The sequence below is a fragment of the Bubalus bubalis genome, chromosome 5 (assembly GCF_019923935.1).
Source record: "Bubalus bubalis isolate 160015118507 breed Murrah chromosome 5, NDDB_SH_1, whole genome shotgun sequence".
NCBI lineage: Eukaryota > Metazoa > Chordata > Mammalia > Artiodactyla > Bovidae > Bubalus > Bubalus bubalis.
In genome coordinates this window covers 31,640,297-31,655,219 of record NC_059161.1, presented here as the reverse complement: position 1 = coordinate 31,655,219, position 14,923 = coordinate 31,640,297, and the positions used below count along the sequence as shown (strand labels likewise).

General features: G+C 57.4%; 1 protein-coding gene across 7 annotated transcripts in view; it reads right to left on the bottom strand.

Moving 5' to 3' along the window:
- Positions 1–14,923, bottom strand: part of TP73 (tumor protein p73) — a 76,804-nt gene that overhangs the window by 17,800 nt on the left and 44,081 nt on the right. For all 7 annotated transcript variants that reach the window (XM_044942894.2, XM_044942895.2, XM_044942893.1 and 4 more), the window contains one exon: positions 3,226–3,468. In XM_044942894.2, coding sequence (XP_044798829.1) covers positions 3,226–3,468 — 243 coding nt within the window. The remainder of the gene's footprint in view (positions 1–3,225; positions 3,469–14,923) is intronic.

Genomic DNA, 14,923 nt, shown 5'->3' with positions numbered 1-14,923 from the left:
GTCTGCATGTGTTCACACATCTGTGCGTGTCTACATGTGTTCACACGTCTGTGCATGTCTGCGTGTGTGTTCACACATCTGTGCATGTCTGCATATGTGTGCTATGTGAGCGTGTCTGCACATGTGTTCGTGTTTGTTCATGCATATCTGAGTGTTGCATGCACGCATATGTGCACATATCCTATGAGCTGAGGGCTCCAGGCCCTTCTGAGCCCTCAGTGTGGGTATGAGACGTGAAGTCTAAGGCACACAGGTCAGAGCAGATCCATCCAGGGCTGTGGGACTCGCAGGGGGCATTGGCCAAACAGAAGCCAAAGACCCCATTAACAGCTGCAGCCGTGTGGGGACTGGTGAGGGTGTTTTTCCTGAGCAGGGAGAGGAGTGAAGGCAGCAGTCAATCTGGAACTGCACTTGAGAAAAATATGAATTATCTATCAGTTACCAGCAGGCTGGCGTAGGGGGCAGCGGGTGGCACAGCGGAGGCCAGGATGGCAAGCCTGAGCGGCAAGTCTGGGCAGTGCCTGCACAGCCAGGGCCCCGCAGCCGTGAGCAGGGAGGATGCCCGGTAGTCTCCATCCTCACCAGGAGCTGGCCGCCCATCTGCCCCCTCCCTGGGCAAGGAGGAGAGCCTGTGGGGACGGGGTCCGCTCCCAGAACCGAGGTGCCAAAAATCTCATTACAGTGTTTGTCCCATCTCTACACTGGCGTGGAGAAGGGCCGGAGAGGGGGATCTGTGAGCACCGTCTTCCTCCACTCAGCTCCATGAGCCATGGTGCAGGGTGGGAGGTGCGGGGAGGAAGGGAGGGAGGGAGGTATCCACTGCTTGTGCTCTGCGGGGTGAGAGGGGCTGGAGGTTGGAGGCAGAGCCGCTGGGGCAAGTGAGGCTTCCTCTGCCCCCTGGACAGACCACCCATGCGACCACTTAGGGCCAGCACAACTGTGACCAAGTCATGAGCCCCTCCAACCCTAAGGTCACACACCTGGCAGGGGATGGTAGAGGCAACCAGGCATCAAAGGGCAGCTCCCATCCCTCCCCGAGGACCAGCTCAGACCATTCCAGGCGCTCCAAGCCCCCAAGATGTGACAGAAATTCCACCAGCATCCTCAAACAGTGGAAAGGAAGGGAGCCAGGACCCCCACAAGCTGCCCACCAGGACTCCTAAGAACCAGCAACTTGGGCCCTGATGACAGAATGTCAGTGAAGAAGGGACTGGGATCCTTCTGCTTAGAAGAGAGAGAAAGGGCTTAAGAAGCAAGTGGGAACTTGGAATAAGAGCGGTAGTGAGCCTCCTGTTGCTTGAGATGTGCAAGTGCAGTGATGTCTCGAGGGCCAGACCTCACAGCAGGGGTGTGGGGAGCAGGACCCCACAGGCCATAAGGAATCCCTGGCAGGTTCAGCTTTGGGTAAACAACTTTGTCCAGGAGGACCAGGCTCCGTGGCACCCCCATCATCTAAGGAAATAATAAAGACATGCCAGCACTAAGCCCCTTGCAGCACAGGCACCATCCCATTTAAGCCTTATCTCCTTCACCAATAGAGCAAAGGAATGAACATTTGCAGATGAGGCCATCTGGGCACCAATGGGACCAGGTGCTCCCTTGGCCACTGCAAGCCCTGGAGTCAGTCTGAGCCTTGACTCAGCAATCGGTCAGCATCTGGGGGAGCCCACTGCTCAAGCAAGAACTCAGAAATGGCTGTAGGGGGCCGCGCAGGCTGCCTTTTGCTCCGCCCCATCTCTGGTTCCCCAGAGTATGGGAAAACCACAGTCTGGCCAGTGGGCACTGGGGACAGTGGGAACCAGTTCTTAAAGTGGCAGAACCTTAGTGTCACCTTCTCAGCACTCCCATGGGGGCCAGAACCAGCCCCCGGACACAGCCCAGCTTCCTCTGCTCCAGGGTCCTTTGCCAGGAGCTATGAGTGAGCACAGAGATGCTGTTCCTGGAGAAGGTGATGTGGCCCCATGGCCAGGACCTGCCAGGGGTCCACAGAGCATGAACCAGAGCCAGGCTCACTTTCCCTTCCTGGGGGCAGGCAGGAGACTGGCAGGTCCTTGGGGCGTCCTTTCCTGCCCCATGCCCTGTGTACCCAATGCTCAGAGGTGAGCTGCTAGTGTATCCAGGGGTCTCGGAATCTCTATAGCCTTTACTCTGGCCCAGCGAGGACATCAGGCAGCCTGTTTCCCTCTAAGCCAACAGTAGGGACAGTGCGGTTCCCATGCCAGCACAACCACCCCACCCCACCCCGCCAGCCTCTGCATAACTCTGAGAAGGCGGTCTAGACTATCCTGCATACGTGCTAATTCGCTTCAGTCGAGTTTGACTCTTTGCCCACCAGGCTTCTCTGTCCATGGGATTCTCCAGGCAAGAATACTGGAGTGGGTTGCCATGCCCTCCTCCATGGGATCTTCTCAACCCAGGGATCGAACTTACATCTCGGGTTTCCTGCACTGACAGGTGGGTTCTTTACCACTAGCGCCACCTGGGAAGCCCAGTCCTGGACTATAAATGGGTCAGTAACAGATTCTACCTTCTGGATTGTAGGCAGTTTCAAGGGTTAACATAAACTCAAAGAGCTTAGGGCAATAGCAATTCACAATAGCAATTCTGGGGAGCAGCAACCATGGGCGTGTGGGATGGTCTCAAAGTTGGCAAAATCTCGATGGTGGTGGGTAGGAACATGCAGATGTGCCCAAGGGCGTGGCGGCAGGGCCTGGGGTCCGCAGCCTTGGGGCTCCATCTCGACCTCCTGTCTCACACCCACGCTTGGAGATGACAACCCAGAGACGGAGTGGGCAATGCCTAAACATGCCTACGACAGAGGCTTCTCGCCAGCCTTGCACTGCCTGGAGGAGGTGGCCTCTGTGGACCCAGGGACCGAGCTCAGATGGCTTCAGGTGTCTGAGGTAGGAGCCTCCTGTCCACGCAGGACAGAATTCAAACCAGAGCCCCCACCCAAGCTCAGGGATGCTGGCCAGGCAGTCTTGATGAGAACAGTCTGCCTCTGTCCTCATCGGGGACGAGGGACATGTCCATCCCCTCTGGGGTGCTGTGGGCGGCCCTGTGGGAGGCTGGCCCACTCTGGCCGCCCGTCCGAGGGCTGGGCACGCCCAGACTGCCCAGCCCTGAGACCCGCCTCCTGCCTGATGCTCCTCCTGGCCAGGTGGGGAACCCTGAGCCGACACGGGTGTATGTGGTCACCCCCTCCCCGTCCTGGGCGCCACTCACCGTCCAGGTGGCCGACTTGGCTGTGCTCGACTGCTGGAAGGTCACCTCGAAGTGGTGGGGGCCAGGGTAGTCAGTGTTGGAGGGGATGACGGGCGCGGGTGACATGGTGTCGAAGGTGGAGCTGGGCTGCGCGTAGGGCGAGTGGGTGGGCACGCTGGCGGCGTGCTCCGGGGTGTAGGGGCTGGCTGAGGCCGCGCGGCTGCTCATCTGGTCCATGGTGCTGCTCAGCAAATTGAACTGGGACTGGCGGGAAGGGGAGGAGGGAGGGGGAGACACACAGTCAGGCTGGAGAGTGGAAGCCATCCCGTCCGGGGAGGTGTCCTGTTACAGGAGCCTTAAAGGGCCAGCGGCTCAGTCATCCCAAATATTTCCTCAGTACCCCCCCACCCCTGACAGGTCACTACTTGTGTTGGGATAAACTGACATATTCACCTCGCCCTCCTCTCTCCATCAGCCTCCCGGGTGCCAGGGCTCCTGGGGCTCTGCTGAGCGCACCTGGAGGGAGCTGCCTGTGGGGGTGGCTCCCAGGGCTGATGCCCTGGCTGCACTCTCTGGGGGCAGCACCTGGCTCAGCATCCTCATTTCTTGCCACCCCAACCCCTCTCCCCCTTCAGTTCAAAGCAGGGAGACCTTGCCCCAGGGAACCAGGCAGAAAGAGGGTGCCCCAGGGTGCAGGGGGCACACACCAGGCTCTGTCCAATGCAGGGGCTGCCCAAGAGGCTCTGGGGATCCAGCCCTGTAGGGCTGGGGGCTGGATGGTGGCTGAGCCAAGAGTCACTTTCGAAGGGCCCCTACAGGCTGCCTCCATCCATCAGCATCTGAATGCCGCCCCACCCCCACCCCCCGCAGTCCCCTCTGCTAGCATCTTCCACACCCTCTGCTCACAGAAGGAACAGGAACTCAGCCTCACCGTGTGGGCGTGTCCCCTGGGTCACCCTCTGCGGGGGTCCTGACCATCAGTCCCTGCCAGGAGCTTAAGGGAGACCCCAACAAAGGGAGGGGGTGCCAACCCATGCTTCAGTGCCTTGAGGGCAAGGCAGGGCAGAGCCCCCCAGGAGGGCTGGCACAGAAGACCCCCTCCCGATCGGGGGGAGCCTTCAAGCAGGAGGTGGTTAAGAGGGTGACACAGTAGCCGACAGGGACCAGACCGGCTCTAACCGCGAACGCTAAACTGCTCCTTCTCTGTGCCAGCTGCGCTCCGGAGCTGTTCCTCCTCACCACCTGGGGTGGGTGTTGCCGCCCCTACTTGCGGATGAGGAGACTGAGGCTGGAGAGCAGGTGATAACCTGGGGACTGTGAACTGGGGGACTTTCGTCTGGCGGGCAGAGAGCCTGGAGTCCCCGAGGGTTAGGGGTGGGGGGGAGGACCAGAGGTGGTGGGGAGGACGGGACAGTGGGAGGAGGGGGACAGGACCAGACAGCGGGAGAGGAGCCCTCCTGCTCTGTCCTCTTCTCCATAGTGAAAAATAAAAGAGCAGGTTCCTCCCATGGATGGTCAGGAGAAACTCCGCCCAGGGGGGCAACCCATGCTCAGCACCCCTCTGCACTTCAGGAGGCTGGGGCTCCATGACCCAGAGTCCCCTCCTGCTTAGTATTCCTCCCCAGGCACGCATTCCCCTGGGCCCCTCCCAGCCTGGAGAGGTGACTCTTCCCCCGAGATCTGCCCAGCCTGGAGGAAGCTCGGCTGGCCCTGGTGATGATGGAGCCGGGAGGTGACCGGTGACGGACAGGAGGTGGCTGGTTCTTAGCAAAGCCACTGCTCCCCACTCCTCCTGCCCACTGTGCCTCCCCGAGGTGGGTGCCCCAGCCCCAGTGGCAGACTGCTACCCAGTGCAGATCGTCTGGCAGTGAGGCAGAGCCCCCAGGCCCACCTGTGCCCTCCCCATCAGGGACGGCCAGACTGGGTGAGGCTATCAGGGCACAGGCATGATGCCCTGGCTGAAACTGCCATTGGACAGATCCCTTAAGCGGATCCCTTTTCTGTTTGAACCTCCAGGGCCATTCCCTACTCCTGGTAAACCAGCGGGACAGGGAGCCCTGCAGGGCAGACCCCACTTCACTGTCCCGTTGAGCCTCCTTCCCTGGTCAGCGCTGCACCACCCCCGCCACAGCCTTCCTACCCTTTGTGCCTCGCCTGTAAGACGAAGGGGGCCCAGTGCCCACTGCCCACCTTGCAGGTGGATGAACAAACTGCAGAGTCCGTGTGATGGAATATTATTCCTCCACCGTCAGAAAGAAATGAGCTACTGATGCCACAACCCAGAGGAGAAACACACCATGCAAAGGTGCAGACACAAAACCTCAGATGTCTTCTCTCTATTGACATGACGGTCGAGGGGCGGCAGACCCGGGAGAGAGACACAGGCAGGGGGCGGCCAGGGCTGGGGGTGCTGCAGGGTGACGGCTCAGGTGCAGGTTCCCTTCTGAGACTATGGAAATGTTCTAAAATGGACTGTGGTGATGGGTCCACGTATCTGTGCATTTTTAAACTGAAGTATAGTTGATATCTGATGTGTTAATTTCTGCTGTACAATAAAGTGACTCAGTTATACACATCTATACATCTTTTTCGTATTTTTTTCCATTCTGGTTTATCACAGGATGTTGAATATGGTTCCCTGTGCCATATAGTAGGGAGAAGGCAATGGCACTCCACTCCAGTACTCTTGCCTGGAAAATCCCATGGACGGAGGAGCCTGGTAGGCTGCAGTCCATGGGGTCGTTAAGAGTCGGACACGACTGAGCGACTTCACTTTCACTTTTCACTTTCATGCATTGGAGAAGGAAATGGCAACCCACTCCGGTGTTCTTGCCTGGAGAATTCCAGGGACGGGAGAGCCTGGTGGGCTGCTGTCTACGGGGTCGCACAGAGTCAGACACAACTGATGCGACTTAGCAGCAGCAGCCACACAGTAGGGTCTTGTTGTTTATCCATTCTATACGTAATAGCTTGCATCTGCTAACCCCAAAATCTCAATCCTTCCATCCTTTACCCACCACCTACTTGGGAACTTTAAGTCTGTTCTCTATGTCTGTGAGTCTGTTTTGTGAATATATTTAAAAAACACTGAACGGCATACTTCAAACTGCATCCTGCAAACACTGAACTGAACACAGCTGAGCTGTGTGGTAAGTAAAATGTAACTCAGTAAAGTTATTGAAAACAAAACAAGGGACCCTGCGGGTCCTCACCTCTCCTGAGCCCAGGTTGTTCTGGGGATGGGGGGATTGACAGCCACCCACTCCCGAGGGCCCATCTGGGGGTCCCAAGTACTCTCACACCCCCCTGTTCCAGGAGAGCTCTGCTCTGTGCCCCCCTGGTTTATGCCTCCCCACTGGACTTCAGACCCCACAAGGACAGACCTTGTCCCACGAGCATCAATGTATCCCCACATGGACACAGGAAATGCAGCCGGTGTGAACTGAGCTGTGCTGTGAGCATAGAGAACCGACTCCAAGGACTTAGTGCCAACGAAAAGAATAAGATAAAATATCTTGTTCACAGTTTTATATCGATGGCATGCTGAAATGAGCATAGTTTGGGATAAGTAAAATAAATTCTTGAATTATTTCCATTGTTTCTTTTCACCATTTTTAATGTGGTTACCAGAAAATGCAACATTATATATGCGGTTTGCATTCCGTTTCTCCTGGACATTAGGCACAGGATCCTCAATCAGTAGCCGATGAGGGACTTACAGCTGGAATTATTGTTATTACTATTAATTATGAGGGACTTGTAGCTGAAATTATTGTTATTACTATTATTACTATTAATTATCAGCATGCCCTTTAGGGGTGTAGTGCATTTCTCGTTATGGTGTGGTTACTCAAGAGGGTTCCTCCCCTCAAAAAAGAGGGTTGCTGGACAAGAGAGTGAGCAGGTACAGGGATGAAGGGATAGGTGGATGAATGGATGGAAGAATGGAGGGACGAATGGTGAAAGGAGGGATGGGTGGGTGGATGGATGGATGGAGGGAGGGAAGAATGGAGGGAGGGATAGATGGATGGAGGGGCGGATGGATGTGTGGATGGATGGACAGAGGAAGGGAGGGATGGGGGAGGAGCAGAGGGATGGATGGATGGATAGTTGGAGGGATGGATGGAGGAGTAGGGGGCAGCAGGATGCCCTTCCCACCATCTGGATGCCTAGGAATGAGCATGGGATGTGAGCCTGTTCCCCTGTCACAGGAGGCTGAGAGCCCTGTGGGTCCTAGGGGGAGGAGTCCCAGCCTGCCCTCATTGTTTTTCTTTTCTAGGCGGTGAGCATGGCCCCTCTGGAGGGTCTTCCCGCAGAAGCATCCTGTGTCCTGAGCAAGGTGGCCCAAACCAGGGGTCTCAGGTCTGTCCCCCCTGCTCCATCCCCAACAGGAAGATGGCCCAGGCCAGCGGGGCAAACAGCCCTTGCCTCCCAGTTCAGGAGAGGCGGGAGGCTGCCCCACGACAACGTGTTCAGATTTTAACTTGTCCACATTCTTTTCAGATCTGAGGTGGGTGCCAGGGAATTAGTCATTGAACCAAAAGGAGCCGGGCTGATAGGATCTACACGCCCAGCAGCCACAAAGCAGGGAGGGGGATGACTTCCAGCAGGCTGGCCCCTGTGCAGGAGACCGTAATAAGATGTGGGACCACCGAGTCCAGAGAGGGTCCTGCCCCCTCTGCAAGTCCTCTTCTTGCTCCAACCCAGGTTCAGGGGCTTCCTGTGGTCTGGGGTCCTGGGAAGCCCCCCCACCCGCCCGGGAGCCCGAGGACAGTGGCCTTGTGCTGGGTCCGGCTCACAGGGGCAGACGCTGTCCCTGGGGACACTGGGGCTGATCCTTCCTCCCTCGTGCTTCCCTAGGGACACCATGCCCATACCCTTGAGCCGGCTGTCCCTGCGGCTTTTCCCTGCGGCTTTGAGCACAGCTGGGAACCCAAAGATTAGAAGCGAGGCACCTCCGCCCTGAAGGGCCCTTTCTTTCCTGCCCACAGGAAACTTCGAATTTCCTTCCTCCTGACAGGAGCCTTGCTGGGGACCCCCGCCCTCCAGACCCAGCTGCTAAACAGGAGCCTGGACCTGCGGGGAGGGAGGGGAGGCCAGCGTAGTGCCTGAGGTCCAGGGTGGTGCACCCACCGGAGCCTGTGGGGGACGGGGGTTCTCCAGAACCAGAGGTCCCCCTCCCCCGCTCCCCGGAAGCTGAGAAGAGACCCACTTGGCAGCAGCGAGGAACTTGGGCAAAACCAGGACTTTTTTGGTTTGTTTTGCTTTCAATAAGAACTCCCAAGAGAGTGGGCTGATCGGGACACGCCCGGCCCGCGGCGGCCCACAAGTGCCTACATGCGCGTGCAAGGCTCTGGGCCCGACCCAAAGAGGGCCGTGAGCGGGAGTCGGGAGCCGGCGGGTGGCCTCTACTCCTGCATCTGAGGAAGCACCCGGCCTGCCTCTGTGGCCTCAATGCCCAGTGAGCGGGTGGGTGGGGTGGGAGCACTGAGAGGGGGTTGGCCGAGCCAGCCCACTCCAACCCTCGATGCCTCTGGCTGAGCAGAACAATACCCCAGGGACCTCTCCCGCCAGGACCACGCAGCCCCTCCCAGACGGTCCTGTCCATCTGCCCTCCGGGTGCCTACGGGCTGCAAATCCACATGGGCAGGGCTTCTGGATTTAGAGCGCCTAGGTTTATGTCCCAGCCCCCAAAGGGCAGCCGGGGTTGCTCCTGGGGTCAGTGTTTCTCCGGGAGGAATCTAGGGTGGCCCCATTTTTGCTCTGTGTGGGACCTCGGGTCCCGCGTTGGGGAAGGCGTGTGCTTGCACGTGCTCAGCACACACAGGGTTGGGGCAAGGGTCCCACTTCAGGCGAGTCAGCAGAGGGAGGAGGTTAGATGCGGAGGGAGAGCAGGCACCAAGGCGGCCCCGCCCCCTGGATGGACACCCTACTTGGCCTCGGGAGTCCCAGGGAAAGGATGGGGTTCCCCAAAAAGCAGTGGGGAGAGGTCCAAAGGGGACTGCCCCTGGGTGGCATCCCGTCCCAGCTCCTGCCCCACCCCACCCCCTGTACCCAGCCCCCAGCCTCAGGGGCCTCCCTTCAGTCCCTGCTGATTGGCTGCGGGTTTTCCCAGGCGCAGATTAGCCCCAGACTAGATGCTCAGAAGCTCTGGGTTGAACGAACCAGATCCTGGAACTCACAAGTAGACCCCCCAAATCACACATGTCCATTGTACCTGAGTGCTAGGCGCACTTTGGGGCCAAAGGCAGCTTCAGCCCAGGGCAGACCTCCTGGGAGACCCTGGTGGGAGTGGCCCCCTGTGCCAAAAGTGCCTCTGCCTGCCCTGGGGCTGGGCTGCCTCGCAGGGAGGGCAGGGAGGCTTCCCCCGCTGTGTCCTCCTCTGTCCCCCACCAATCGCCATCCTAACCAGCCTTCTCCAGAACCGAGGCACCACTGGGTCCATCCTTCCACTGTGAGCTGTGTTCTGTAGGTTTATAAGTATCCCATTTCACGTGTTTATCTATTTAGCATTTGTAAACCATCTCAAATGATTTTGGGGGGTGTCCCTGGAAAATAAACTGCCTTTTACAGCCTGTGTCCCCATCCCTCCTAATCTCATGCCTCTCTGTGTCCATGACCATCTTCAGCAAGGCTCCAGGATGCTAAGATCAGACACTAACAGACCACACGCTCAGGGATCCAGCACAGATTTACAATCAGGGACGACAAGCACTGATCTCTGGAGTAAAACATTTTTTTAGTGAGCATGGCAACAGAAAAACTTGTCAGTAAAATTTAAAACAACTCTGGAGGCTGAGCAGAGGGAACTGGGAAACACGGAGCTCAAACACTGATTCAGGGAGCATCTGTCTCAGCTGCAACGACACACCTGCACCTCTGGGCGGTGACAAGAGCTCTGAGGGAGCCCATTTCCAGCCTCCTAGTGACCCTACAGGTGGTGCCCCAGGGCCTTTGCTTGTGCTGTCTCCCACTCCCACTCACCCCCAATGCCAACTGTCTCCTCTACCGTACCAGCTCTCAAGCCTCACCTCTTCCCCGAAGCCTCCCAGGCTCTCTCCCCCCGTTTCTGTTTTCCAGGGCTTCCTCTGCTGCTTCTCTGAGTAGAGTAACTGACACAGTGATGAACACCTGTGTGGGTCTGCATCCATGCCCACCTTTCACCAATGGCTTCTGAGGGTCAAGCAGTTAATACACTAAAAAGCTGAGAAGGGTGCCGCCTAGCACCCAGCGTGCACGGAAGCATCTGCTGTTGTTCCTACCAGCTCTCTCTCCCTCACTTGCCCCAGGTGGGCACGAAGGCCACAGTCCTGAGAGCTACCGTGTGGACAGCGTCATTTCCAGTTCCTCCTTTTCCAAGCCACAGGAAGGCCAGCTCATCCATCCTGCATTCTCCCGCATTTCCGGCAGAAACGGAAGTTTCATGCTTTTAAGGTTTCTCCTATTCATTTGAGGTCCGGTGAGGAGAAGACTATCACTCAGGGTGCCCTCCCAAGGCCCTGAGGGTCTGTCCCAGAAAAGATCAGAAGGGACTCAGCAAGGGACAAAAAAGACAGGACAACTCAGAAAGTGCCAAAGAGTCTGTATGGTGGGGACCAGTGTGAACAGGGACCCAGGACGAGACACATCATTGCGGGATCCCACTGTCCAGGGAGCAGGGTGGGGAGAGAGAAACTTCCCTGCGGCATGGGAGCCCTGACCTTAGCACAGGGCTCCTCCACCACAGTGGGCCACCCATCGGATGCCCTCCTCCTGCTCTACTTCCTATTTCTATGTTAAAAGCCGGCTGAGTTTCCTGCACACCTGCAGCCACAGAAGCAGCTGGCCAGCACCCAGTTCATGGCCCTGAAGTGTGTGCCGTGGCCCAAGTGCAGACCTTATCAGAGCCTTGAGTACAGCCAGTATGTGGGGTATCTGGGAGGGAAAAGTGGCAAGGAGCACTTGCTGACCTGGAGCTCCTGTCCCCGCAGGAGCCAAGCCTGCTCAAGGAGGGAGTGGGGGAGGGTGAGGGTCTGCCACATATTTGGCTCTTTAAAACGGCCCCCCTTCTGGCAGAGGGTAGAACAGTTTGACAAAGAGCTGGTCCCTCCCCCACAGGCAGGGTTGAAATTCCACCACATGGGGCAGCGCCCAGGTCCTACCTCCTGCCTCCAGGGAGCGCTGGGGGCCCCTGTCCATCCCAGGGCTTCCAGACCCCACTGGCCCATCCCAGCCCTGCCTCTTCCAGGTGGCCTGGCTGCACGGCTCGGCCACTGTGTTCTCAAGAGGTCACGAGCCCTGGTGACAGTGGCCAAGCAGCGGAACGCCTGCTGGCTATGTCCCAGGGTGCCCGTGTGGGCGCAGGTTTGCCCCCCGGGGAGTGGGTTGGGGCGGAAATGCAGGATTCTAGAGAAGCTAGCAGCATCCTGGGAAGACGCTTTTCTGGGCTGCCCTTTGTCCCTGTCCCTGCTCCTTCCGGGAGAGGGAGAGGCAGAGGCATTTAAGTTCCCAGCAGACTGAAAGGAACTAAAGGATCAGTTTATCTTTTTTTAATTGGGAGGTGGGGCTGTCCCTTTTCCTTTGGCTGTAAGCCTCTGCACCTTTGTAGAAACCACTGCAAAGGTCTCACACCCTTGACCCTCAGTTTGTTTTAGAAGCTGAAAACGGGTCTCCCTGGATTCAGGTCGGGCCAGGCGTAGGACTGCTCTGTGTGGACAGCAAGCAGGCAACAGCTGGCCTGGCCGCCCTCCCCAACACCCCCTAAGCTCTTCTTGGTTTTTGACCTGAGCTAGGTTCACAGGGATCATGTGCGGGACCCTCGAGAACCAGCAGGGAGGTCTGGCTGCCCAAGTCGGCCCTATCCATGTCCCCCATCCTTTCTCCGAGACTCCTGACAACGGGCAGATAAGATGTTTCCCAAAAACCCAGGAAGCCTAAACGCAGGTCCCAGCACAATCCCGTGTCCTTCCCAGATGTGCAAGGCAGCGACCCAACAGCCCAAGGCTTCACAACTTCCTCGGCTTCCTTCCCTCCCTCCCTCCTGATTTCCATCCTTCCCTCCCTCTCCCTCCTCTTCACTTCCCTCCATCACTTCCCAGTCTCCTTACCCTCCTCCCCTCGTTACTTCCCTCCCTCCATCCCTCTCTCCTTTCTTCTTTCCCTCCCTCTCTCCCTCCCTCCCTCTAAACCTTGCTGGGTCCCAGCAGACTCACTCATGCTGCCTCCACCTGCCTGTCTGCTGCACCCAAGTCCCCCAAAGCCTGCAGGTCCCACCCTGCATCTAGCACTGCACCAGGGTCTGTAGACTGTCTTCACAACCCCAAGGGAACAGGCTCTAGGCTGCCCTCGTCTGCACACCAGCATTCCAGCTGTTCAAGGCTTCCCCACTGGCTGGCTGTTCTCCCCCAGAGAACACTTCAGCCTTTCACCCCAGGGAAGCCCTGAGCCCTCCAGCTCACAGCAGGGGCTCTCTGTCCCCTCTTGCTTCTTCCTTACTCCCTCCAGGCCCTGCTCTAGGCCCACCTCCCCAGAAAGCCTTCTCCAGCAGCCTGGCCTGGCTGGTCCCTCCAGGCAAAGGGCCACAGCTGAGCCCAAAAGGCATGGGCCACAGACCCATCCTTTCCTTTCCAGGTGGGGCAACCTCCTGCCATGGGAGCCACATCATCCTACCACACCCGTCTGCATGGTCTGGCGGGGGACTTCTCTTCGGAAATCAGGTAAATATAGTAAGTCCCCTACATATGTACAAGTTCCGTTCTGGAGCTCATTCGTTAAGTTCAATTTGTTCATAAGTCCAGAAAAGTTAGCCTAAGTACCCAGCTAACACAATCAGCTATATATACTACTGTACTGTAATATGTTTAAAATACTTTTCACACAAATAATGTATTAAAAAAACCACAAAAATTAAAGAAAACATTTTAATCTCACAGTACCTTGGAAAATACAGTACAACAGCTGGCACACAGGGACTGGCATCGAGCTAACAGGCAAGAGTCATTGACTGGAGGAGGGAGAGGAGGTGGGAGATGGTAGAGCAGAAGGGTTGTCAGCAATACAAGACGGAGGGCAAGCTGCAATGTCACTCACGCCTGCCGTGGAGGCACGGGTTCTGGTTCCTTGCTGGATTCAATTCTATCTACCCTCCTGAAAAAATGATCCAGGGATGACTGAGGAGCAGCTCTTTTCCTCTCGTCTCAGATGACACGGCAGCACTGGACTGCACTCTGAACGGTTGGGCTGCTGCAACCTTTGTGCACCGTTCTACATTCCAGTCTTGTTCCTCAGAAAGGAAGAGTGTCTCCTCAAACAAAGAAAACCCCCGGGACTTCCCCGGTGGTCCAGCGGTTGAGAATTCCCCTGCCAGTACAGATCTGCCTGCCTGCCCTCGCAGAGGACACAGGCTCGATCCCTGGTCCAGGAAATAAGACCCCATGTGTCCTGGGGCAACTAAGCCTAAGGGTCACCAACCACTGAGCCGGCGCTCTGGGGCCTTCGAGCCGCAACAAGAGAAGCCCTCGCACCACAACTAGAGAGGAGCCTCTGCTCGCCACAACCAGAGAAAACCCACACGCAGCAACGAAGACCCATGACAGCCAAAAATAAATAAAATAATTTTTACATGCACTGAAAAAGAAAATCCGCCTGCCATTTCCCGCGCTCTGAGTCTTCTTAGCGGTGCCAGCTACGCCACCACTGGTTTTGCACTTGCTTCTGGACCTCCTGGGCTCGAAATGAAGCCACTGCACCACCATACTTGATACAGTAAAGACACGAAAGCTCAACCACTTGGAGAGGATGCACACACGTGACAGTGGACGCCAGACACGTGAATGACTGCATCTTTGAAAGTTCGCAACTCAAAGGTTCGCATGTAGGGGACTCACAGTAGCATTATCTGTGTCTTCCTCATGGGACCACAGCGTGCATCCAGATAGGATGGGGCCTGGGTGCAAGGTGCTGGGCCCCCTGCCCTGTGGCCCCTCCCGATTTCCCTTGGGCTCAGATGTCACCTCCTACAGTGCGAACCCCAGCCTGTCATTCTCATCCCAGGTATGGTACCTCTTAACCCAGGCCTCCACCCTGGTGACCCCCTTCATCTTGCTCCCCGCACTGGAGGAAGGTTCGAGTCACCCCAGGTTTGAGGACCTGGGGTCAGATCTCAGAGGCTCTGCCTGGGGAGGGTCAGCCAGGCGCCCCCTCCTCTGGCATGCTCCGTCTGTTCTGACCTCTATCCCCTGCTCCCCAGAGGAGGATACCAAGACCAGACTTTCAAAATCTAGAGCATGAAACTTCCAACTCCCGATCTTCCCTGGCAGGCATGTCTGGGCTTGGGCACAACCTCGCCCAGAGGAAAGTGACTGACGGGCCGTCTGGGCTTCACTTGGAGATAACCCGTCCCACTCAGAGCGGGACCTCCAGCTTGCTGCTATTTCCCACAGCGTCTCCCGGAGTCTGTGATTAAACGGATGGAAATGCCAACAAGATTCGACTTGTGCCTGGGGGGAAAGGCTCCCGCTCCTCCAGAAAATATGCACACACGCTCTCCTCTCTCGGGGCCTTGCCCAATCCTCGCCAGGGCCGTGTGGAACTTTCCACACATCGCACCAGGGGAACGTGCCCCCAGAAGCTCCGGCTGCGCTGCCGCTGAGGGAGACGTGTGTCTGCAGGACCGGCGGCCGGAGCCTCCGCCTGCAGATGGCGCTGCTGAGACAGTGAGGGCCCAGTCTGGACCCAAGCG